At 40.2% G+C, this 26,991-nt stretch overlaps 1 protein-coding gene and 1 long non-coding RNA gene across 6 annotated transcripts in view; one reads left to right on the top strand and one right to left on the bottom strand.

Annotated features, from left to right (window-relative positions):
* The window catches only part of TMTC1 (transmembrane O-mannosyltransferase targeting cadherins 1), a 285,978-nt gene that overhangs the window by 191,591 nt on the left and 67,396 nt on the right, over nucleotides 1-26,991 (top strand). For all 5 annotated transcript variants that reach the window (XM_077953180.1, XM_001101625.5, XM_015151352.3 and 2 more), the window contains 2 exons: nucleotides 7,779-7,946; nucleotides 19,201-19,314. In XM_077953180.1, the coding sequence (XP_077809306.1) occupies nucleotides 7,779-7,946; nucleotides 19,201-19,314 (282 nt within the window). The remainder of the gene's footprint in view (nucleotides 1-7,778; nucleotides 7,947-19,200; nucleotides 19,315-26,991) is intronic.
* Nucleotides 5,008-25,232, bottom strand: LOC144332689 (uncharacterized). Its single transcript, XR_013400660.1, has 3 exons — nucleotides 24,994-25,232; nucleotides 13,683-13,791; nucleotides 5,008-7,271 (listed from the first exon to the last, which is right to left on the bottom strand). It is a non-coding gene; the product is annotated as an uncharacterized LOC144332689 (long non-coding RNA).

The raw sequence follows: 26,991 nt of genomic DNA, 5'->3' as shown, positions 1-26,991 counted from the left end.
TTAATTCATGGGACTAGAGGAGAGGACATCAACAAATAGTGCATTACCCAGTGTACCTTTGCTTCCAAAGTGAAGTTGCTGGACTCTCAAATATAGTAGTTTGTGGAAGAAGAAATGATAGAACTCAGATTCTCAAGATGAGTGTGCTGTAGAAGGGTAGAGAACATGGTTTTCCTAATTTTTGGAGGCAGTTTTAGAGTCACATAGCTTTGGCCAAAGGTCTTCCAAGCCTTGATGGAAAATGTATTAATAATTGAGACTACGTCAACCAGGCTGGAGTGAAGGAAGCCAGTCCTGGAGTAAAGGCACCATCAAGGGGAAACAGCCAGGCCCTGTATATGGACAGTTCTGGTGACAAACAGTCGTGGGTTTTATTATCCTCAAGGTGAACTTGGATTGATTGATTTTTAAGTACACCTTTGTTTCCATGTTAGTTTCTGATACCTTCAACCACAATGATTCAACTACGCTTATGAAGCAGCCCCTGCTATGTTTTAGTTGCTTAGAGTTCAGGAATGAATAAAATGTTATTCTATCCTAAAAAGAGCCTGCTTGAACTTCCAAACAGTTAATACTTTTATTTCTTATCAGGGTTGAATGCAAAAGCTTCCTCATTATGTATTAATTCACCAAAGAGATTATACTTTACATTATCTTCATTTTCAAAAAAGTGTACATTGCAGAGTAGAGAGAAGTTTGAAATGATTGTGAGGAAGGCTTTGCTTAAGCACTTGTTTGTGTCCTTGGTGTGTGAATGAACATTAACATAAACACGTGACTACAATATTTCACATACTACCAGTGTATCTTACCTTCTGCAATATCTGATCTATAAACATAATGTTTGAATCAAACCTTTTTGAAGCAAATAATAGCGCACAAGGAAATTTACTCTTAAAATTCTTATAATGAAATTAGGTATTTTGGGTCAATCTGGACTTTGATAAACTGAATTTTCTTGAGGTGTTATTTACATATCTAATCACATATTTTATTAATGTGTAACTGGTAGCACATAGAAACACAAAAACACTGCATTTGATACCTTTAACTTCACCTTTAGTTTACAGAACATGTTCACATACACTATTTCATTTATTCCACACAACTCTTTGATGTGGGTGTGGCAGGAAATATTGAGCCCTTGTAAAATAAGTCACAAAGGCTCCATGAGAGATTCTCCTGTGGCCACAGAACTCACGAACAGCAGAGAAGGGCCCAGCTCAACCCGAGAAGGGCCCAGCTCAACCCGAGAAGGGCCCAGCTCTCTTGACCCAGTTCCAGACTCTTTAATTTCTAATGAATTCCCAGTTCCCTTTTCCTCATTGTGTACCTCCAAACATAAAGTCTGCACTAGAACATTTGTGTTCCACTGTACCTAATAGAGTCCTCTGGGCCTTAGGAAGTTACTATACTTATAGTAACCTGGTTTTGACATGTCTGTTTCTACCTGGAATACATGCAAACTTTACACATTTCCTGCTTCTTACTCTATTTAGCAGAAAAATAATTGCCAAACAGTAATATCGTTATAGTATAATAAGTTTAATGTTATAATGGATTGTTTTGTGTGTATCAGGCGTGGAGCACTACAAACAATTGTTATTCTCCCTCACAATATAAATAAATTAAGAACTAGAGAACTTAAATAATTTGTCCAGGATCAAACAACAGTGTCAGGGTGGACATGCAAACCGAGGCTTTTCTGATGCCAGAGCCCTGCCTTATTTACTACTAGATGTTTCATAAATTTTGGAGCTGGTAGGTAGACTATAAGGCTGAGAGGAGTAAAAGATAATTAGGTAAGTTCTCAGAAGGTGAAAGCATTGGCATTTTTCTCCCAGTTGTGCCATAGACATGCTGGAAAAGAACAGAAGAAATCTGTCTCAAGGAGAAATATATAGAAAGAATCCTTTCATACTTACCCCAGGATCTCAGCACCTAGCATGGGAGGCTAAGGAAATACACAGAAATTTCTTTGGGGATTCTTTTCTTGGAATATGAATAAGTTCTTATTTCCAAATATATTCATTCTTCTGGAAAATTTCTCCAACCATTGAGTGTTTGAGATAAAGAATGAGGGGAGAAACGGGGACCCTAATCAGATTGGAATGAAGCGAATTCGGACTAGGTTTCACTTAGCCTCTAAAATTGGGAATTCTTTAAAGGAGTATAATGGTAAGATTGCCTCTGTCTTGTATTAATAATGCTACTTATAGATACTCTCAGTGGGTTATTATAGCTTGTGGACAAATTAAAAGGTAGAATTTCAGTTCTACTCATTAGCAAAAAGATACTCTTTGTTGCATATAATTAAGCAGAAAGTGAAGCCATAGCAAATATAAAATGTCTGGGCCAGAGGTAGAAATCTGTCATCTTTCCACTTCTGTGAATTCTGCTGTAAATGTGAATGAGAGGTGTTTTGTTTTGTTTTGTTTTGTTTTCACTTAAAATCTTCTTGGTGAGTTTCAGGAAAGTATTTTGGACTCACTATTACGCAATGATTTGCTGCTAACAAGTTCCCAAACAACAGATTTAAAACATTTGTTATTCTGATGCGAAAAGACAAACATTGGTGGTTTGCATTTCCTATTAAATTCTCTTCGAATGTGCATCATAAAAGCAGAAAGAGAAATGCAAGCGTTTTTAGTTATTTAAGTGCTGCATGCCTAGCAGTTTGTCAATAAAATCAAAACTGGAGATACCCCCAGCCTGTTAAGGAGAGAGGTGTCTGTGTGTGTCAGATCGCTACATTCTCAAAGGCAGTGGTGGTGGTTCTTTCTGAAACGTGCTTTGAAAATGCATCTTAGTACTGAGCTAAACCACACAGTCGGCAGCCTGAGTTTGGCTTTGGTCTCTCCAGGTTATGATTTTGTGAAGTGTCAGTGTTTGCACTGGCTCTTTTGTGCGTGTTGTCAAGGCCTCTGATCAGCAGCCCAGAACCTCCTTCACCAGACTGACCAGAGCAAGCCGGACAATGGTTTCATCTCCCTGAAGGCCAGAAAAGCATGTCGTTTCTCATTGGCTTGACTTCCCACTTTCAAAAGGAGGCCATGTCCTGCCCCTAGCGATAGAGAGAAAGAGTGTGTTTCTCTCCCCTGCTGCTGAGATCTGCATTCAGGCAGATGCTGAAAGATGAAGTTTCATAGTGGAGAAACATCTTGATCTCTGTGATATTTGTGTCAGACTTTTAAGAATGTGATACTCTCTAAGAAATTTGCAAACCTAAGTAGAGATTATTTTATATGGCTTAACATTCCTTTAAACCATATGTCAATAATAAGGATATTTGATTTAAAATTTTTCATGTTACTTGATACACGTGCTGACTGAAAAGGAATGTGTTCTCCTTCATTCTGGTTATAGCAGGGATCCACAAACTATTGTCAACCTAAAAGGAAGAGGCTGAGGCAAAATTAATAAAGTAGAGAGTTTATTTGGGCCAAGGCTGAGGATCCCAACCCAGCAGAATAGATTCAAGTTGCCCTGAATTTACACAGTCCAGTTAGCAGCAGTTACAAGTGGGTTTTGTTTAGTTTTTGTTTGTTTGTTTGTTTGTTTGAGATGGAGTCTCACTCTGTTGCCCAGGCTGGAATTCAGTGGCACGATCTCGGCTCACTGCAGCCTCCGCCTCTTGGGTTCAAACAATTCTCCTGCCTCAGCCTCCCGAGTAGCTGGGATTACAGGCGTGCACCACCATGCCCAGCTAATTTTTGTATTTTTAGTAGAGACAGGGTTTCACCATGTTGATCAGGCTGGTCTCGAACTCCTGACCTCGTGATCTGCCCGCCTTGGCCTCCCAAAGTGCTGGGATTATAGGCATGAGCCACCATGCCTGGCCACAAGTGGATTTTTTAAAGGCAAAAGGGGGCAGGCAGGGAGTGGGCTGATACAAAGTTGTTTGTCAGGAATTCTCATTGATTTACATTGAATAACATTGACTAGTGTTGGCTATCCATTGTTAAGCTGTAGGGTGTCGGTTATAGTGTCTTGTGTGGCATTATTAGGTTACTTTATAGCCTCTTGTAGCAATAACAAGCAGTTTCAAAAAATGAATACATAGCTCAAAGAGGGGAATAGGATGTGATTGCAGTCTCATTTTAATGCCTCTCTGGGCCTGATAATGAAAAGGACTTCATTCCTCAGATAAAAGTTTTTTTCTTGTTTTTTTTCCTTGCTGTACATGGCCCATGAGCCAAATGTGGCCGGCTGCCTGTTTTTATAAATAAATTTTACTGGTGCACAGCCATGCTCATTTGTTTACATGGTGTGGATGGCTGTTTTCCTGCTACAAAGACAGAGTTGAATACTAACGACAAAGACTGCATGGGCTGAAAGCCTTAATTATTGCCGGCCCCTAGATTATAGCAGAGCATTAGGGCACTGAACCTCCAGATCTGACCCCATTCCTAGCTTCTGGGACTGTGGGCAAGTTACTTAACTCTTTTAAGCTTTAGTTTCCTCATTTATGAAATGGAGGATAATGAGGATTAAATGTTTTAATTAGATAGTACACTTAAAACCAGTACTGTCCTTGCCCCCATGCACTGCGAATATTGTGGACAGGCCCATACAAAGCACTTAGCGCAGTGCCCGCCACACGGGAAGTGCTCCCTAGACACGCAAACACATAATGCAGCTAAATATTTGTGGTGTTAGCTTCCTTATTCTTGTCTTCTGCCACTTTGTGGCCATTGCTCTGGAGCTGTTGGAATCCCAATGTTCTCCTTCCCCTTTGTTCTGCCAGGTGGCAGCTCTGTTCCTACAGGGAGGCAGAAAATGACTATTGAGATGTCATGAATGCAGTAGTTGGGAAGAAAGTAGGTGATGTTGTGTGATAAGGTGTTAGGAACACAGGAATCAGCTGGTCAAGCCAAATCCTCTACAGCAGGACTACACATGGAGTGTGGGCTCTGGAATCTGAAATTCCTGGGTTTATATCTTTGCTCTGTTATTTACTAGATGAGTGACCTGGAAACCAAAAAGTATCTGAGCCATGTGTGAATGAATTTGGAGATGTATTTTGCCAAGATTAAGGACATGCCTGGAAGAAAGGAACACAGAATCACAGAAACAATCTGCAGTCTGTGCCTCTCTCCGAAGATGATTTTGAGGTCTTCAGTATTTAAAGGGGAAAAGCAGGCTGGAGGGGAAAGTGGGAATGTATGGTCACATGACTGAATCCTCATGTTGCCAGAGAAAAGGAGCAGATAGGGGAATGGTCAATTATGTATTCTTCTCACCCCCAGTAAATCAGCACTTTACATAAGATAAGGTGAACCTAGAGTAGCTATCTGTGAAGATAGTTAAGCTTTTATCTGTAGCTAATGCTTAGTAACAAAAGGAAAGGTACTTTCTTGCGTGAGTCAGCTTTCAACCTAATATTTTTTTCCCTTTGGCGTAGTCAGTTGGGGTCCCAAGACCTAACACTATCACAAGACTTAATTCAGCAAGCCACTTAACCTTTTTCTTTAGTGTTTTCATGGGTTAAACATTAACAAAGGTGATCCATAGGGTTGTAAGGATGTATCGGCGTGGCACGTTCCCTATGCATTTCAGGTCTTCCTCAAATGTCAATGAGGCCTTCTGTGACCACCTACATTAAAATCTCAACCAATGTACATGCCCTATATGTTTTTTACTTATTCACTAGCTGTTATTCCCCACCCATGTGAATTCCACAAGGATAAGGATTATTGTCTCTTTTGTTCACTGATATGTTCTTGATATCTGCAATAGTGTTAGGTACATAGCTAAATATCTGATGAATGAAAGAACGGAGCCCAGAAGGCTTCATAGGATGCCCCGCTCAGTTTGGGTTGGGAGCAGCTGCGGCTAGAGGAACAGGGGGCAAAGCAGGCTTATGAACTTGAGCAGCCATTGTGGTCAGGCACAGCAAATGACACCAGCAAGGTCAGTTGTACCACATAAGTAAGACTTATAGAAAAGCTCCATACCTTTAAGGTTGAACAAGGGAGTTGTGGAAGTGAGAAGAGGTTTTTGGTTTGGGTTTTTGTTTTTACATTAGAGACTCTGTTCTGACAAGTGCAAGGCTCTTGCAAGATATCTGTGGCAGTCAAATCCAGTGCTTGTGGTGGGGGTTTGGGGAACATGGGTCTCCTTAAGCTCAAATCATCCTCCTCACTGGGGAGTAGGACAGTGACTCTCTTTGGCCGAACAGTGAACCCTAAACTTACGGAGCTGGACTAACCGACTTATGGGACTTGAAGGAAGAAATTAGAGCTCCAACTTGATTCCCAGGGTCTCCCAAGTCAGAAACCTCAACTGCTTCTCTGTTGTTTTTCTGCTCTTGATACAGAGAACAGAAGGTGGAGAAAAAAGTTTTTTTAAGCAGGTGTGTTTGGGAATGAGAATATTTAGTTGTTTCTATTAACTAGAGCAACCTGTTTCACTAGACTGGCGTTCTCTGATTGTGGAGCCTGTGTTTTATTATAAATATATGTTTAGTTCCTAGAATATTGCCAGCCACATAAAAGAAAGAATGAATAAAAAAGAGAACAAGTATATGGGCTGTATTTACTTGGGGCTGTATTAATACTTCTGTTAGTAATAGTTTCTAATATAGGATGCCTTTACACAAGCTTGCTTCTTTCTGAAGATATTCTGTAATAATTGGCAGTTACCATTTTTGGGAAGAATCACACCTGTAATCCCAGTACTTTGGGAGGCCAAGGCAGGTGGATCACTTTAGTCCAAGAGTTCGAGACCAGCCTGGGCAGCATAGCAAAACCCCATCTCTACAGAAAAATACAAAAATTAGTTGGGTGTAGTGGTGAACACCTATAGTCCCAACTATGGGGGAGGCTGAGGAGGGAGGATCACTTGAGCCCAGGAGGTTGAGGCTTCAGTGAGCCATGATCGCACCACTGCACTCCAGCCTGGAAGACAAAGTGAGACCCTGTCTAAAAAAAAAAAAAAAAAAAAAAAAAAAAAAAATTCAGATTTCAACTAAAATCCACACAGCAATAATGGGTATAAACTGCAAGTTTATATTCTTCTGTGTCCAAGTGGCAGGCAGGAAGTGTCTCTATGGGCACATAGATGATGTGAGGGACCACGTGGCACGAAGCCAAAGGCTTTTAGAGATGTAATGCTGATATACAAAGTGCTACTCAGATAACACATGAGCCCTGTACCTACCGGTAACGCTAGGCATATCAGTACAGCTTGTCTGTGATGAGCTCCAAGTTGTGAGGCTCAGGAGTCGGCCTGTGGGTAGATTTTCCAAAGTTTAAGGGCTTCAGATGGCCCTGGAAACAGAGAACAGTCCTCCTTGATGACCAACATCCCTTCCAGGACCTGACGCAGAGCTTTCAGACACTGTCCCTACAAAGCTGTGATGTGACCTGTGGCAGCATAGACTCCAAATTTGGGCACATGGTGCCAATAGGGTTATACAATGACAGTGACATGAGGGAGCTTGGGTCAGAGGATCCATTCAGGACCCAAAAGCTTATATGTGAGACTTCTCATGATGCCTCAGCTGCTAAAATCCAGGGCACTTTGAGCCTGCAAGATGACTCTATCATTCTCTACACTGAAGAAATAGCAAGAAATATTTCGATAAGACATAGCAAATATGCTAGTGCAGCGCTTCAGAGAACTAACATGTTAATGTTGTCCAAGGCAGGGGAGTTTCTGTTTGTTTCTCTAGCACAGGACAAGCTTCATATGAAGGTTAGTTTTGTAGGAGATAATTCTGGGGGGAAGCCATTGCACCCCCAAAGTAATCCCGATCCTTCCACTCTGTTTTCCAGCATGGGCTACTGCATCCTTTTTGTGCATGGACTGAGCAAGCTGTGCACTTGGCTGAATCGATGTGGGGCCACCACCCTGATTGTGTCCACTGTGTTGCTGCTGCTGCTTTTCTCTTGGAAAACTGTGAAACAGAATGAAATTTGGCTCTCAAGAGAGTCCCTATTCAGGTATGACGAGACAGATAAAAGTAAATATCTTCCTGCTTATTTCTTTGCTTACAAATTGTTTCCAAACGAATGAGGTAACATGGGCCTGGCAGTATTTACCAAGGAAAACTATCTTTAGTAAAAGTTTTAAATGGAAGATATAATTTTATCTGGGGTTTTAACTTTAGAATTTTTAAATGATGTATAAAACTTAACATAAGCTCATTCTAAGTGAATTTATGAAAATAAGGCTCCTGGGAAAGTTTTTGAGTCTGTGAATTCAGATGGAAACAGTTTTAATGATGAGCGGGGCTGTAAAATCAGCTATAAACAAAGTGAAACTGATAAGCCTAATTTCATTGTTCAGTCAAGTGCATGCGAAAGGTGAGCACACAGCCAGAGGGAAGAGAAATGCAGTATCCTTCTTTAGAATATTCCAGTATGCTATGTTGTGATCTGTGACCTAATTGCTTTATTTTGAACCTTAATTTTGAACATTCTTTGAGACTGCCACTCATGATGCTGTGTTTCTGGGGCTTAGTCAGCCTCACTAAATGCCACAGCCCTAGTGACCTTCACCTGGCTCTCTTGGCACTGCCACACCTGACACCCAAACAGTATTTGCCCAATCTCCCAAGAATCCCCAGTCTGGGCCTCTTCCAGGCTTCTATCCTCACTTATGGCCTGATTGGTCAATTTAGTCAGCATGATTTTTACTTGGTTTCCTGATTAGCTGGTACCCAACACTTATTCACTGGGTGCAAACAATTGAAGCAGAGCTGGTATCACTTAAGAAAAGGGGAAACTGTTGGAAGAGGCTAGGAAAGCATACAGAATTGAAGGGAAGTGAAGAACCCGGCACGCCCAAGACAAGAAACAGGCATCTGGACAATCCCTCTTGAGCACCCTCTCAGAAACAAACAGGTAAACTTAACACTAGTGTTTTGGAAATACGCATCAAAGTCCTAAGAAAAGAAAGCTTTTTGGTTGAACTTAAGATTAGTCACATGCCTGCCCCTTGTCCCTAGCAGGGCACTGAGATGACTGACTGACCAAGAAGCGTCCTCTGAGTTCCATGGAGGGAGTTAGGGCAGGCAGAACCCCTTGGGATTCCACCCAGACTTCTCAAAGTGAGGCAACAGGGAGGTTCCCAGCAGGAAATCCAAGCACCGTAAGAAGGGGGAATAATCTCTGGGCTGCCAAAAATAAATGAATGAGTGAATGAACAAATAAGACAGAAGTTCACTGCAGCCTTCTACTATTTTTAAATAATGTATTTGATTTTGCTATAATATTTGGCAATATATATTTAAAAATACATATTTTTAAAAATGTAAAACAAAAAGTCCGTCTGGCATGCATGTCCTATTATTTTATGTATTATTACATATTATTGTCATGATCATCGTTATGATCATTATGATCATTTCAGTGGGTACTGTAGGGAGCTCAATGTAGTTTTTTGTGTGAATTTTTTTTTAATGCATCTTTTTTCCCACACAGATCTGCAAAATCACTCTTAGGTATCAGATTCTGTTAAGTCCCTGTCATACCCCTTTCTATTAAACACGATTCTCACAACAGACTCATTCCTTCCTTCTGCCTCATGCTAACTGAGGTCATTCTGTAAACACAGGGGTATTTAAGTTCAGTAATATAACTTCCTCTGAGTTCTGTTGGCATAATTTTTTCTTCCTTTCTCTTTCAATAGTCAGAGCTTTTATGAGAAACTTCAAAACAATTCTGCCCTGTGTTAAACCTTCTGCCTGCATAAAGGTACTAACAGTGGTTGTATTTTCTAACGATGTTGACTGCTTAATCAGAGCAACTTTGGGAATGGATGTTGGCAGACTTAGTACTCAAACCCTTCACAGCTGATGCCAACGATGTAAAAAAAAAAGAAAAAAAAAATACCTGACTGACCTTGCATCCAGAAACTTCTATTGTTTTAGATGGAAGTATGTAGTAAGTATCTTCACATCAATTGATTTCTAAACAACAGCCATTCGACATTTGTCCTTAAAGAGATTTTGTAACTGAAGAGACCTTTGGTGGTCAAATGAAATTTTGTGTAATGTGCAAATCAAAGCTATTGATATTTTTAAGAAATCTTTGCCTATTATCATTTATCTATGCCCTGAGAAAACTTTTAAGAATCTGAGACTTTAAAAGACTATTAAGACTGTTCTTTCTCCTTCAAGGCCAGAACAGATGTTTTTATGAATTCATCTGTGCTGAGTAATGTTCAGATCAGTCAAACAAACATTTACTGAGAATCTATGAGGCACGTTAAGGTTAGTGGTTGAGTGCGGGGTCTGGAGTTAAGCTTTCTGGCTCTGCTCCAAGTTCTGCCATTGAATAGCTGTGTGATCTTAGGCAAGTTACTTAACCACTCTGTGCCTTAGTGTCTTCATTTTACAATGTAAAATACTAATGTTTATCTCCTGAGTATAGTGTAAGAATAAAATAGTATGTGAAAGATGCACAGGACAGTTTCTGGCATGTGGGAAATGCTGTGTAAGGTTTTCAGATTGTTACTGTGCAGTGTGTTCTAGGATGAGAGAGAGAGAGAGAATGTGCATGGAGGACCTGGGAATCTGCATGGGAGGCAACACATGAACATATTTCATTATAATGCAGTGTTAAACCCAGAACACTATGTAAGTACAGGTGGGTGGGTAGGTGACTAAGACCAATTCAGGCCGTCAAGGATTATGCTCTTGTAGGTCTGAGCTGAGTATTAAAAGAGGAGAAAACCCTAAATTAGCCATAATGGCCCAAAACACAAGCCGGCTGAGTTGAGTAAGAAAAATTTACAATAATTTCAGAGATGGTGATGCCCTTGGCAGAGACTCCATCTTCCCCTCTGTTCCAGACAATAAACCCATAGACCATTCCTAAAACATATGGCCTCACCGAGGCCTCTCTAATTATGTGGGATGGTTTTGCCTGGCCTTTCCATGAGCAATCTTACAGAGTATCTTAAGATAGAACTTTGTGTTGAGAAAATACAAATTTTGGTCAAGCTCCAGCCTTTCCAGCGGAGGCCTCCTTTTACACAAAAGATCCCACTGTGTGATATATTTTTAGGAGATACAGATGCGGGGTTCCTGCATAATTTTATTTTATTTATTCATTGATTTATTTTTGAGACAAAGTCTCATTCTGTCACCCAGGCTGGAGTGTAGTGGCGTGATCATGGCTCACTGCAGCCTTGACCTCCTAGACCCAAGTGATCTTCTCACCTCAGCCTACCGAGGAGATGGGACTATCGGTGTGTGCCACCTCACCTGGTTAATATTTTTTTATGTTTTGTAGAGAACAGTTATCACTGTATTGCCCAGGCTGGTCTCTACTCCTTGGCCTCCCTAAGTGCTGGGATTACAGACATGGGCCAATGTGCCTGGCCAAAACTTTTTCTATCAGCAAGAACCTTACACACAAAAAGCACAAGAACCCAGCACTTGTGTCTTATCAGAGGTGTGGACAGGGTAAATTGTCTAAGCTGAAATAGCCTTTACAGAAGCCAAGATTTGAACCCAAATCTGGTATAAAAATCAAAAGATACATAAACTTTGCCATGCCTATATTTTACATTGTTTTAACCTAAGCTAGCTCAAGTATAAGCAGAGAGAAAAAGATTTATGATCATAGCTGCAAGGCATATTTTCTTTAATTCTTACAGTAAGAAGCTGTTCTATGTGCTGAACTGGTAGGTAGATCACCGCATAGCTCTGGTTGGGCCTAGTGACAGCCCAGAACCCTACATTTGTTTGGAGTATATAAATATAATAACATAATTTGATTAGATTAAACCCTCTTCCCTCTCCTAATCTTCAAAATACCTGGAAAGGGACAAACATATTTCCTTTTGCATCCAGCTCAGGGTCTCTCTAAATCCCATTCCTGAACTGTTTAAGTGATCCACAGACCAGCAATTAACATTTATGGCCTTGATCATCTTCCTACTCTGTAGGAAAAACAGTAGTTCTCTTTCCCCTTCTCTGAATTGCTGAGGCAGAGAATTTAGAATACCTCCCAGGGAAAAGAATATAAACCAGGTACTGACAGATTCTTTTGTAAAGGTCAGATAGCAAATATTTTAAGCTTTGTGGGTCATACAACCTCTTTTGCAACTATTTAACTCTGATGTTGTCTTGGGGAAAAGACTAAAGACAAAATGTAAACACATGGACATACTCATGGCCCACAGGCTGTGGTTTTGCTTGCCAATCATATAAACATTGTGATAGTGACATTCTAATGTTACTTCGGTCTTATGGTACTGATTTTGTTAAGCATCAACTGTTGATCAACTTCACGATTGATTCTGACCATTTACTGGCCTTGGCTGAAATATCTGCTCAATGATTTATTGGGTCTGTAACCTTACAAAAAGGTCTTCATCTCTCTGAGCTTCAATTTCCTCATCTGTAATATGGGAGGCAGAGTAATACTACTTATTTGACAAGTTACAGCAAGGACTAAAGGAAATGATCCGTGGAAACTGGTGCTTAGCCCAGCACCTGATTTAAAGTAAGCATTCCATAAGTACTGTCCATCCTGTGTGTGGCGTTATAAAATCTCAGGTCAAGGCAGGGGTCAGAATTGAGGAGAGTCACAAATTCTTCTTCCTTTCCTTTTTGCTAACCTCTGACTGAATACTACGAATATTTTTTTCATGTTTGTTTTCTAATTAGGAATTTGGGGATGGTCCTCCTGACCTATTGTCCAATGATGCCAACAAAACAAACTGATGTTCTAAAACCTTGGAGATACACCTGATTAAAGTAGCTTTTTTGTTATTTATCTAGTTTTCCACAATAAAAGGTGTGAGGGAGATATGTGAAATGCATGAATTTAAAATCCTGAGTTGAAAGGGAGATGTTTATTTATAATCACTCTTGTAATTATTAACAGGGTTTTGAGTTCAGTCATATAATTTATGAATATTATATTTCTCTGTGGAATAAATATGGGTATAGCTGGATGTTTCCGTGATAATAATTGGAAGTATGAAATTGAAGCATCAAAAAAGCAAACAGGGAGACTATTCCTGGAGGGAAGAGTGACCTGGCCAGTTAAGTTCTAGGGAAAGTGTTGCCTTTGGCTTGTTGTTTATTTTCCTTTTTTTCACAAACTGTTCATTTTGAAATGAGAGCCTAGAAAAACATAGCAGAAAAATATCACAGAGAGAACATAAAGGTCAAAACCAACAATGGGAAAAAGCAGTGTGTTCTTAGGATTTTAGTGACTCCACCCACTTCTGCTTGCCTGTTAGGAACATTATTACTTCCTCTTGCCATTATGAAACAATGCCCTGATCTCAGCAAGGACCATGTTTCCACAGGCCCAATTGTCTATTCCTGGGGTGGGTGGGGCATAAGTTAGAATTGCTGTGCTAATCACACAGAGAAAAGGATCAATTTCAATAAATATGTCAGTTGTATTCATTGCTATAATCACAGGTGCCTTCAAAACTTACCGCTACCATGCGCTATTTAGTTCTAAATAGAAAAAGTCGGGAATTTTCCTTAATAGAAATTTGATTATTAATGCCATTACTAATACGCTTACTTGGCTAAATGTAATGCCAATATGACTAAATTTATGTTGGATACTATCATTCGAAAAATTACATTAAAATTCTAGCTACCTATCATACATTTTAGTTACTTTTTAACATTCAAATAAGGAGATTTTATAAACCATAAAGATATCATAAATGAAAGATAGTGTTAGTATTTTAGCACCCACCTCCAAAAAGAAGTATCCACAATCTATATAGGAAATGCCTTTGGTTGTCGTAGAAATGCAATACTGTCACTTATGACTGGACCACTGATCTTCTCTAAGGCTTGGCTCTCTGTTGTGTAAAATGAGAGGAAGACAAAGAAAATGAAATGGTCACCAGGGATCCTTTGGGTCCTCCTATTCTGTGTGGTGTGAGGATTGTGATTCCGTGTACCATAGGAGTGACAAGTTCTCATTAGGCCATAAGGAGGATGTTTCCTTCTTGGCTACTGGATGCCTCTTAAAAGCAGAGGAAGGGACCTCATTCTAGTACATGAGAAGCATGAGTATTTTCCTTTGTCTGCAGCAGGTTTTGTTCAGACAACAGGGCAAATGTAGTTCTTGCCTCATTTAACCCCAAAGGAAGCTAGTTCAGAGATATGGAACCCCATCAGCAAGGTTTAAGTGAGTGAACACAGAGGAGCTCTTTGTAAAGGGTAAAGCACAAGATAGATGCTGATCTCTGTTTTCAGCAAAACCTAGAGTTGGTTCCCCTGACAGTTTAATACATTGCCCTTCACTAGATATGCTAAAAAAAAAAAAAAAAACCCTTTAGCAACTGTACATTTAAAAATATACAACCTTCAGGCTATCTTATCAACCTCAGCTGGTGCCAACATTGGACATTGATAGTACTTCTTAGATACTCTCCATGCAGCCAGAATTTCATCAACACCATCTATGATATTATTTATCCTTCTTTTCAGACAGGGAATAAAATAGAGGAAAAGTAAAAGGAAGCAACCCTCTTTATTCCATGTTCTTTCTTTTTCCTTTTTTTAATTGTATAAAATTATAGTGTACAACATGTTTTGATATGCATATCCAGTGAAATGATTACTGCAGGTAAGCAATTTAACATATCCATTATCTCCTATAGTTACCTGTTATTTTCTTTTTTGTATTAATAGTAAGAGCACCTAAAATCTACTCTCTTTAAAGATTTAAAATATACAGTACCATATTCTTAGCTATAGCCTTCTTTTTGTACATGAGATCTCTAGACTTAGTCATCTACATAACTGTAAATTTGTACCCTTGCACCTATATCTTCTCATTTCCTCTCCTTGCCACACCTACTAACCATTATTCTGTTCTCATTTTCTATGTGTTCAATTTCACTTATTAAGATTTCACATATAAGTAAGATCATGCAGTATTTTTCTTTCTGCATCTGGCTTTACTTAGCATAGTGTCCCTCAGGTTCACTCATATTGTTGCAAATGGCAGTATCTCTTTTTTAAGGCTGAATAATATTTCATTGTATGTATATACCACAAATTCTGTATCCATTCTTCTGTCCATAGACACTCAGGTTGTTTCCATATCTTGGCTCTTGTGAATAAGGGGAAAGCTCCTTGACATTGGCCTCGGCTATGATTTTTTTGATGCAACACTAAGAACTCAGGAAGCTAAAGCACAAATACACAAATGGGACTCCATCAAACTAATAAACTTCCACACAGCAAAGGAAACAAGCAAAAAACTGAAAAGACAACCTGTGGATTGGGATGAAATATTTGCAAACTGTATATCCAATAAGGGGTTAATATCCAAAATATGTAAGCAACCCATACAGCTAAATTGCAAAACAAACCCCACAACTAATCTGATTAAACTGGGCAAAGGACCTGAATGACATCTTTGAAAAGAAGACAAGCAAATGGTCAACAAGTATACGAAAGGGTTCTCAGCATCACTAATCATCAGGGAAACGCAGATCAAAATCACAATGACATATTACCCCACACCTGTTACGATGGCTATTATCAAAAACACAAGAGATAACAAGTGTTGGGATGGATGTTGAAAGAAGAGAACCTTGGTACATTGTTGGTGGGAATGGAAGTTGGTGCAGCCATTTGTAAAACAATAGGGAGGGTCCTCAAGAAATTAAAAATAGAATTACCCTGTGACCCAGCAATCCTTCCTCTGGGTATTTACCCAAAGGAAATGAAATAGGTATCTCAAAGAGATATCTGCACTCCCATGTTCACTGTGGTGCATTTTAAATCTCTGAAGCAGCTGTAAATATGGGGTCTGCTGCTTTCAGATGGTCTGTTTCTTTTGGCCGTTCTCTAGTTTCACAGGTGCCCATCAGATCCCTCCCCGGGAGAGGTCCTCAAGCTCCCGGACAGTGGATTTTAGTGGGGCCGTCTTTGCTTGGTCCTCAGAGGCTGTTATTTCAATAAAAGCTCAACAAAAGTTGATGTAGGGGTGGTGCCCATATAAAACGAGGAAGTATGCTCTAACATACTTCTCCAACAGGCTTTAACACATTATATGGAATTTTCCCATTAATCTGACCTTTAAATTAAAAATTAAATGTAAATATGTAAACATTTAAAAAATTAAATGTAAATATGTACTGGTTAAAGTACAACTGCCCAGAAACTAGGTTCTCATCTCGAAGTCCTTCCTCTCTCTCATCAGTTGTCTTCCTGTCTCATTTAATGCAAATAAGTTGCAGGAATTTCTTTTCCAAATAGCCTTCAAACCCATCTGTCTATATTTTATCATTCCTCCTACCACCTTCCTTCAGGCGAAGGAACAGAAACTCTAGAACCAAACTCCTCAGGTCCGAGTCCCACCCCTGCCACTTGCCAGCTGTGTGATCTTGTGGACATTGTTTCTGAAGCAGCTACAAAGGACAAAACAACACCTTCCTGCTCCCACCCCTCCTCATATCATCTTCAAATTGTTGATATCACCCCAGGCAGATGGGCCCCAACGTAGACAAGCACCAGGCAGAAAGTAAACCCTATAGGCACAGTCACTCAGTGGCATTCGGACAGCCTTACTCTTGCTGCTGGCCCTCCCTCATGATTAAGAACTTGGGCTTTGGTGATTGATATGGACTGAATGTTTGCATCCCTGCAAATTTGTATACTGAAGCTATAACCTCCAGTTTCACTGTATCTGGATATAGGGCCTGTGAGGAAGTGATGAGGGTTAAATGTGGTCACAAGGGTGAGGCCCTAATCCAGGAGGGGTGATGCCCGTATACAACAAGGAAGAGGCACCAGAGCTTTCTCTGTGTGCACACACCGAGGAAGGCCATATGGGTCATATATAGAGTGTGACCATCTGTGAGACAGGAAGAGAACCCTCATCAGAAACTGAATCAGCCATAACTTTGATCTTGAACTTCTAGCCTCCAGAATTGTGAGAAATAAATGTCTGTTGTTTAAGCCACCCAGTCTATGGGTTTTGTGTTTGTTATGGCAGCCTGAGCAGACCAGTACGGTGACCATTTAAACAAAGTTTTTAATGTCTTTGAGAAAAGCCTCATTTTCTTATCTGTAGAATAATTACACCTGCATTAAAAGAAAAAAAAAAACTGGCCCAGGCTTAGTATAGGGAAAGGTTAATTTCCAACAAAACTTATTGGTAGGGAGGCCAGTCTATAGTGATCCTTTTTGTAATGATTTATTTTGGTGGACAATCTCAATTAAAAAAAAAAAAGAAGAAGAAGAAGAAGGAAATCTATAAGTGAATTAATGATTGGAGGAAGGAAAAAACTGAATCGACATGAACATGCAGGGCTATTCTCCAGAGAATCAACCATCACCTTGTCCTGCCACCTGCCACCTCTGCTTCCTGGATATCTCCTGATTCCTTCTGTTCCTCCCTATGGCCCCGGCTGAAATTCTGACTATTCTCTTTCTCTCATCTTCTCTCTGCTCCACTCCTATCCCCTGCCTTTCCCTTTCCTCCCTTTCCCTCTCCTCTCCTCTCTGAGGTTCCTCGGCAGCCCCGGAGGAGGTCTCCATGCACTGCAGCCAGAAGACTGCTAAGTTCTTCTCATTTGCTACCCTGTCCCTCACTTCTCTGTTGGAGACTCTGCACTGATTCTCTGCTGCTCTTCAGATAACTCCCCAGGAAGTCTCCAGTGCGACTCACAGGGCCTATTAGATTCTCTCCACTCTAGGACTTAGCATGATCCAGCCACTCTGAATTTCTTCCAGTCCCCCAGAAGCCCCAGGCTCTGTTTTCTTGGGGGCCTCCGCGTAGGACATCCTGCTGCCTTTTCCTCCAGAGGCTAATTTCATTTCTTCTTATCCTTAAAGTCTCAGCTTCACCTTCACTGCCTTCTGGAAGCCTCATCTGATCCCATTCGGGGATAAGCATGCTGTGCTTCCTTGATACCCTGCTCACCTATTGTTACATGTCATTTTGTAGTCCCCTCCTCCTACTTCTTCACCCTCATAAGCTCCCTAAGGGCTGGGACTCTAACCATATTGTATCTCTGGCACCTGGCACAGTGTGTGGTACTGAAGAGACTCTATGTGGATGATACACAACTGTACCATTTACTTCAGCTTAGAGCAATGCTTGCAAACTGATTTCATCAAACCATCTCACTTCTGGAATTTACCCTTTTTAATGATTCTGCTTGGGCCTACATTAACTTTTGCCTTTTTTCCACCACTTTCGTTCATGTAGATTATATGAGGGCCTGGCATGTCATAATTATCTCGAATAAGCCTGACTTTATCACCCTCCATTGTTGAGTCACTAAGGACCTTTCTGAGTCCCCGTGCACACTCCCAGATCTGGAATGTGTTTTCCTTTCAATACGGCACCCCTGAGAACTGTGCCATACCAAGGAGGAAGCGATGACCTTGTAGATGGGAGGGGAGCTAGAGAGAGTCTCACACTAACCAGTTGCATGGGTTTCCACATTGAAGGAAACAAGAATGATGGGAAAGAATAAAGAGAAAGAAGACCGAGAATAGAGGACACTGCATGTTACATCTCATGTTTTGTGGAGCAGGTTGTTGTTATGAGCTACTCTCATTTTATGAAAATCATTAAATCTTTGTTTTCCTCTGGTTCTTTATTGTGCACTCAGAGATCACTTAGGGTATTTCATCAACTCTCCATGAAAAAGAAACCTGCTCCAGAGACAGATGCAAAAGGAAGAAAGGGCTGGCCCAATGCTGCAATTCTCCCTAGAAGGAAAAGCATTTGTAATCAGCCTTGGCAGGGCCTGTCTGTGCAGCAGCCCCAGTGTGGGTGCATCTGCCCCTGCACCACAAATTAAGAAAGCGAGATTGGTCTGTTAATTGCAAAGCTGTGTGTGTCCCATGTTGTACAATGTGCTCTCAGGTATACCATTGGACCCTCTTATACTCCCAAAGAAAAGCCTCAGGAAGAGCGACAGAGCCTTACCCAGGCTCCAGCTGTGTCTCTGGCACAACAAAGGCCCTATGTTTATAGGCTAAGGGCGTTTTGTTCACACACAGTTAGCATGCTTGTTCAGCTATATGTAACACTATACTGCCTCCATTGTTTTCTATAGAAAACAACATTTAGTAATTATATAATTCATAAATTTTGGAAGTCTCGTTTTAGGCGACAATGCCTTGTTTTAGAATACAATGGACATTTCAAATGCAGGTTCGTGAAACTGAGTAAAACATAAAGGAATCTGACAATGATATTCTTTGTTGCTTTTTAAAAAATTTATTCATTTTAGGTCTGGAGTTCAAACTCTGCCCCACAATGCCAAGGTTCACTACAACTATGCCAATTTCCTGAAGGACCAAGGTCGGAACAAGGAAGCGATCTACCACTACAGAACAGCTCTCAAGTAAGCACCATACAGGCAGGGTGTTGGCCTTCGTGCTTTAAAGACTGTTGTTTATTTCACTTGGCCCTCCCAGTATATGGAGGGGGAGTTTGTTTCTCTTGACAGTAAACTGATCCTTGGAGGTGGGGTAGCTCTTGGACTCTGAGTCTTTTGGCTCAGTGTTCAAGTCTGCTATTAATGCAATAACTCTACCTTGCATCTAAGTCTTGGTGTTTTCTTGTAAAACTTTTCATTGCTATACATTACACAATGAACTGACAGTTGAATATATACATGCTAACAAGAGTTGGTTGTCAAAAACATACTGGTAAGTTTTTATGGTATTTATTGCAATGAATTTGAATGGTATGCATATAGAAAGCCCTAGACAACCCATGCCTGAAAGTATTTCCATGAAGACATTTGAGTATAGAAATTAAATGCCCTGAAAGTTGTATTAAACAGAAAGGAAATGATAAGACAGTTGATTACCGTATTGGGGATATGTTAGTTTTGTGTGTGTGTGTGTGTGTGTATTAACATTCTCCTTTTAGTCCTCCAATGGAAGAAAAAATACTAAACATATCCTTAGATATGGCTTCGGAAGAAACTAAAAATTTAAGTTCTGCCTTACTAGCAGCAATCTGCTAGTATCAGAAGCGGAAGTACCCAACTAGCCAGTCGGAAGTACCCAACCAGCCAGTTATAGTTGCCTGGCAAGCTCCAATTATAGGCAAAATAAAGCAAGGTTAATCCTCTCTTTTATTAAATACTATGATGCTCACAGAAGCCTTTGAAGATGTTTTCATGCCTCTACAGATTGACTGCCTACATTTGGTTGAATTTTCTGACGGTTTCACTTTGGGATATGCTTAAAGTACATCTACCAACCAAATCATGCATTTCACTGAAGTGTCTACTTGGATTGTCTCAAGGCTTATTTTGACAGTGTCATTGTTACATTTACACAAGCATATTGCTTATCAATCAAAATCTTTTAGACTTTAGGACCTGTTACTTAATATTTAACATGACAAATATGGCAGAAGTTGGTTTTGTTTTTGTGTGTGTGTGTGTGTGTTTTTTTTTTTTTTAGACAGAGTCTTGCTCTGTCACTTAGGCGGGAGTGCAGTGGCACGATCTTGGCTCACCGAAACCTCCACCTCCCAGGTTCAAGTGATTTTCCTGCCTCAGCATCCCAAGTAGCTGGGATTACCGACATGCACCATCACGGTCAGCTAATTTTTGTATTTTTATTAGAGACCAGGTTTCACCATGTTGACCAGTCTGGCCTCGAACTCCCGACCTCAAGTGATCCACCCACCTCAACCTCCTAAGGTGCTGAGATTACAGGTGTGAGTCTCCAAACCCAACCTAATATGGCAGAAGTTTTAAACCATACATATCAAGTTTGCTATCAATTATTTTCCCAAATATTACAAGAAATATAAGTTCCAGAGGAATAACTGTATCAAAGCTTTTAGTTGAAGAAGTTTTTTATTGCAGAATAGAAGGTCATTTTTAAGATTTAATCAATAATTCTATTCTTTCATCGGAAGACAGTTTCCAAAATGTTCATAATGCTTATATCTGGGGGATGAGATTATAGATTAATTTTTTCCTTTATAATTTCTTGTGTGTTCCAGGTGTTCCACAATGATTATTCCTTTTGCAATGAGGAAATTTCATTTTTTAAAAGGCATATTCCTTCAAGGGTACATAAAAGTATATTTTGGCTTTAATAATTAATATTTATCAATTTTAGATGGCATTCTTGAAGGGAGGAAAAGGGCAGTAAGTTTGCCTGAAACTTACATGGTTGATAGGAAGTGTATCAGTATCTTTTTAATTGGTTTTGTTATAACAGACTATTTTCTTTCAAGTTCAAAAAGAAAAATAAGGCAGACCCTCAGGCACAGCTTGGAGCAAAAGTATAAATTAAACAAAATTCTCTGGCAGTTGATTTTGTAGAATTATAGTAGCTGGTTGGCTACTTCCGTTTCTTTGCTGTGAAACAATATAAATAAATGTTTGCTTCAACAACTGTGCTTCTGGAAGAAATATGTCCCTTGAGACATGGGGAAAAATGATTAAAGCTATAAATATATTACATATAGTAATTAGTGAAACAGTTTATGCTCTCAAACTGGATTCAAAATACTTCTGGTTAAAAATATCATTTTTGTGTGGATACCTCTGTGGTGAATTTTCAACGGATGTGGGTATTTTTGTTGTTGTTGTTGTTTTTAAGAAATAGATTGTCACTCTTTGTGTTAGAGGGAAAAGGAAAATACCAGAGCTATTCATCATTTTGATGATTATTTATCCTTGATGACTGGAAGATTGCCCTTATTTTGATGTTGCGATTTCTTTGTGGAAGTTGCTGAGACAGGGATTCCTCTCCCTCCCAGCTGCTCCACCTCTACTTCAACTTTATAGTATCTGATGTTTTTCATATTTGCACACAGCAAGAAAGAGGTGATTAGGGAAATGCAAGGTTAAAGGCGCTATTATCTGAAATCAATTCCAGCAATTATCCATTAGTGTTGTAATGACTGAATAGATCTCAAAGGCAATGGTGAAATTAATCATAAGGGTTGTACCTATACCAGTCTCTTTTTGGCTGGCTTACAATGCTGAAAATAGCACTATAATAAGTTAGTAATTATGTATGACATGAATATTCTGCTTCTTTTAATTTTTTTTATTTTTTGAATAATGCAGAAGTACCACTGACTTCTCCTTCCTCTTTACCTCATTTATAATATTTCTGTAGTATAAGGGAAATCTCCCTTGGAAAATATTGCATCTAAGGTCATGTATTCAGTTTAAGTTTCAAATCATCAAAGAAAAATGTCAAAACCCTTTTCTGAAATCCTCAACAAACACCTAGTGTTAGCTTTGCTTTGCTGTGGGGGCAGTTCTCACATTTATAACTCCTGCAGTAATATAAAGCCTGGGATTATCTATGTTGGAGATTCAGAAAACCACTGGCAGACCTGCCATAGGCCTCCAGAGGTCTCTACCATTCAGTTACCCTGGAGAAGGTTTCTAACCTTCTACCTTGTGTGATGGGAGTAGAAAGTCCAGAGACCACGCAAAAAGTCACCCCTTCCTACACTAAACTCCCAAGAAATGCCTCAGCTAATAAGCCCCGAAAGAGAAATAGTGATTCTCCTTGAATAAAGGCAAGATATTGATGTGTACTTGGCCACGTGTGTGCTTTGTCAAATAGCTTAAAAAGTCGGTTAAAAATAGAGAATCATAAAACGAATTAAGCAAACTCTTGAGTATTTTATTTAACACTGAAATTTCAAATGTACATCCATTCACCAATCTTCTGATATCAAATCAAATCCTTCTCTTTGAGTAAGAATCTTCTAATTAGAATCTGCAAAAGCCACCTCCTAATTCATTGCTATGAGTCTCAGTTTTGATATTTAAAATTGGAAGAAAAATTTAAAGAGATTTGCAACATAATTTGAGTAGACTGAGATTTTTCTAATTTTTCTCTTCCAGTCTTTCACAATTATTTCACATCTAATTCAACAGTGATTTTTTGAACATCTTTCCTTTTTGAGCATTTTCAAAGCATTTACTTATTTTCCATAGAAATAATTCCTTTTCACACTTAAATTTTATCAGTTTGCAAGACCAGGCTCTTTTCTCCTGGTGTAACTAAATTTTGTATTGTGCTTTTAATGCTCCTATACAAAAGAAATCTTCACTCACTATTTAGTTGCCTAACACATGGGAAGGGATAGAACTAAAATCTTTCTGATGAGAATGTTTAATGCATAACATAGAGACTTGTTATGATAATAGTGCCTATTGATATAATTCTTTGTATTCCCTCCCGTATGGATCACAGGAACTTTATAAGGACATTGCATTAGACTGCAATACGTGTATGTAGAAAAATAAAGTAATAAAGGATTGAGTACTGAAGAGACACATATCATTAGAGTCTAAAGAAATCTACCCATGTCGAATTAACCAATGTTTGCTGATACCTTGAGTATATCAGTAAGACTACTTTATTATAATTCCTTTTAATAATGCGGTTTATAAAACTATTTCTGTCATGTTCAAACAGAAAAAAATAAAGCAGACCCTAAGGCATAGCTTGGGGTGAAGTCTGAACAAGTTTAAAAAATCAGGAGTCAATGAGTATTTTAAAAAGTCCTTCACACAGCCTATTTTAGGTGAACATTTAAGATAACTCTCTCATGACCACAGGTGGACTTGGATACCAGCTGCCGTGTATTTCTGGAAGGAATTAAAATTTCAATTACCATTTGTTAGCCAGGTTTAACAAGTGGAGATATGTTCTTCAGCTGATGTGGTATTTTCAGGTATAAAAGCTCAAATATGCTTTCTAATATCACAAGTAGACACAAAATTATGTTTGTTGCTTCTTGTTGACGAAATTACATTCTCACTATATATATGCTGTGTTAATTAAATCTGGCAGTTTTATTCATAAGCTCAGGAAATTAAACATTATTTCGTTTAGAAAAAAAGAACAACAGAATTTAAGTCACATTGTGGCCATACTTATGAACTGAATTTCAAAATGAAATCTCCATAATTTATTTTCAGAGAAGTTTCACTTTCTCTGGCTATCTTAGATCACTTTTTCATCTTAAAAACTCTCTTATATATGGGTCCCCAGAAAACAGAATCCAAGGCAAAGATTTGCAAGCAGGAAGTTTGTTAAGGAGCACCCTCGGGAACATCAGGGGAGCAGGAGAGAGGAGATGTTGAGTAGAACGCAGTTCCAACAGAGGCCTCGGCTGATCCCATGGGGAGCTCTAGAACTGGGATATCCCCCTTAGAGATGTCATGAATGGAGGCAAGAGATTTACCTTTAAGCCCCCATTTCAACCAATCGCTGTATCTGGGATGGGAAGGCAACTCCCCAAGGCTGAAAGCAATGCCCAGAGAGGAGCTGGACTCTGAGCTGCCAGCAGCCAACACTCCTAGCAGCCAGGAGAATATGCACTTCAGCCTCGATGGGGAACTTTACACCAGCTGTGATTTCTTGTATAAGTAAATATGGCAGGTTTAGCAAAATAGGGTTGAGATTTTCTGTTAAAAATGAGAATAGCGATGCTGCCTACCTCATAGGGTTGGGGGATTACCAGATAATTCATATAAAAGACTTAAGCAATATCCTTAAGCAATGACAGCAATGACACCCTCAGTAAATGTGACTAATACACAGAATCCAACCACCTCCTTCCACCTCCACTGGCCCACCACCTGTCACCTGGACTGCAGCAATATGCTCCTAATTGGTGTTGTGGTTTTCACCTTTGCCCTGTTTCCCTTCAGTCTGTTCTCAGTAGAGCAGCCTCAGGGATCTTCCCAGCACTTTGGGAGGTCGAGATGGGTGGATCACATGAGGTCAGGAGTTCAAGACCAGCCCCGCTGGAGCCCCACTCACAGCAATCTGGAGCTCAGAAGGCTCCAGTTACCCCACCTCACTCACAGGGAAAGTGGGAGGCCCTGCAGCAGCCTCCATGCTCGCCCTGCACCACCTGCCGCCTTACTTCCATGACCCATCTCCTGCTCCTCTTCTTGCTTACTCGGCTGCAGCCACACTGGGCTGCAGGCACATGCATGCCAGCCACGTCACCTTCCTGTTTCAGGGGTTCTGCGTTCTGCTGTCTTCTCCCAGAACCCTTTCCCATTTACCTCAATGGCTGCCTCCCTCACACCCTTCAGCACTCCTCATATGTGTCATCGGCTTCGCCATCAGGCCTCCCCGGGCCACCCCACTGAAGACCGCAAATACCACCAGCATCCCCTGTTCCCCCTCTTAGTTTCATTTTTCTCCATTTATCACCCTCCGCTCTACTCATCTATCATTTTGTTAATTGTCTGTGTCCCTCCTCTACCCAGTAAACTGCATGAAAGCAGAAATCTTTGTCCTTATCTCCAGCATGGAGGAGAGTGCCAGGAACACGGCACTGAGTAAATATTTGTTGAATGGAACAATGCTACATATAAACTTCTTTATACTGTGGTTTTTTGTGTTTGTTTTTTGAGACGGAGTCTCGCTCCTGTTGCCCAGGCTGGAGTGCAGTGGTGCAATCTCAGCTCACTGCAGCCTCTGCCTCCTGGGTACAAGCGATTCTCCTGCCTCAGCCTCCCAAGTAACTGGAATTACAGGCACCTGCCACCATACCTGGCTAATTTTTGAATTTTTAGTAAAGACAGGGTTTCACCATGTTGGCCAGGCTGGTCTTGAACTCCTGACTTCATGTGATCCACCTATCTCGACCTCCCAAAGTGCTGGGGTCACAGGCGTGAGCCACTCCACCCAGACTTATACTGTGTTTTTAAAGTATGTGAATTACCTAGAATGTTTTAAAAGGTAACTGAGGTATAACGTAAAACCTGAATGCCATCAATAGCAGAAGATCCTTAGTTACTTCTATCTTTTCCTCTTCCTGGGTGCTAGATTGGCAAGGGGTAGACTTGTGATGGATAATTTCATGTCAGCTTGGATGGGCCATGATACCCAGATATTTGGTAAAACATTATTCTAGATGTTCCTCCAAAGGTACTTCTTGGATGAGATTAACATTTAAATAAGTAGACTTTGAGTAAAGCAGATTATCCTCCAGAATGTGGGTGGGCCTCATCCATCCTGTTGAAGGACTTAACAGAAAAAGACAGACTTCCCTGAAAGGAGAGGAAATCCTGCCCACAGACTGCCTTCTGGATTCTAACTGCAGTTCTTCCCTGGGCCCCCAGCCTGCCAGCCTACTCTGCAGATTTTGGACTTGCCAGCCTCCACAATCATGAGAGCCAGTTCCTTAAGAAAAGTGTCTCCCTAAATATACACATCCTGTTGCTTCTGTTTCTGTGGAGAACCCTAATTCAGATTTTCCTCTTTTACTGCCCTGCTGGTTTTTCACCCCTAAGGCTGATCTGTTCTTTTCTGCTCGAGGTTCCATGATTTCCAATTTCTCAGAGCTTATTTATAATCCTCTGTTTAAATCCTTTGCTTCCTTCTCTTCACCTGGCACTTTTCCATTAATATTTAAGTATTCTCGAGTTGCTCCTACCATCAAACAAACCAACCAGTGGCTCTGCATCTCTTGTTTCCCTCCTCCTGCCATTCATCTGTGTGCTTCCTTATCTCCTTCCTGCCTTTCAAGTGTCAAAATTTCCCAGAAAGTTGCAATGTCTTCCTCATTTTCTCTCATTACTCACTCAACTGCATTCTGGCATCAGCTCCCTCCCCACCCTTGAAACTGCTCTCGCCAAGGTCACCAGCTGCCTCCATGCAGATAAATCCAATGGACCATGCTTGGGCATCAGATTACCTAACTCTCAGTAGCATTTGACTTTGATGACCACTCCCTCCTCCTTAAAGTAATTCTTTTTTAGCATCTGTGACACCATGCTGTCTTACTTTTTTCCGCTCTTTCTTTAGACTGTGCTGCCTCCACCAACCCTTAATGGAAGAGTTCTCAGGAATCTTTACTCCTTCCCTACACCTTGTTCTCTTCTCAATCTTTGCTTTCTAAGGGGTTTCTTCAGTCCCAAAGGCTTCAGTTAGCATCTTGTATATGCTAGTTGACCCTCAAATCTGTGACTTTACCCAGTTGGACATTTTTACGAATTGCCCTCTGCACCTCAAACTCGACTGGTCATCTTCTACCCAAAACCTGCTCCTTGTCC

Source organism: Macaca mulatta, chromosome 11 (genome assembly GCF_049350105.2).
Source record: "Macaca mulatta isolate MMU2019108-1 chromosome 11, T2T-MMU8v2.0, whole genome shotgun sequence".
NCBI lineage: Eukaryota > Metazoa > Chordata > Mammalia > Primates > Cercopithecidae > Macaca > Macaca mulatta.
The sequence above is the reverse complement of the archived record's forward strand: the minus strand, read 5'-3'. Positions and strand labels throughout refer to the sequence as shown.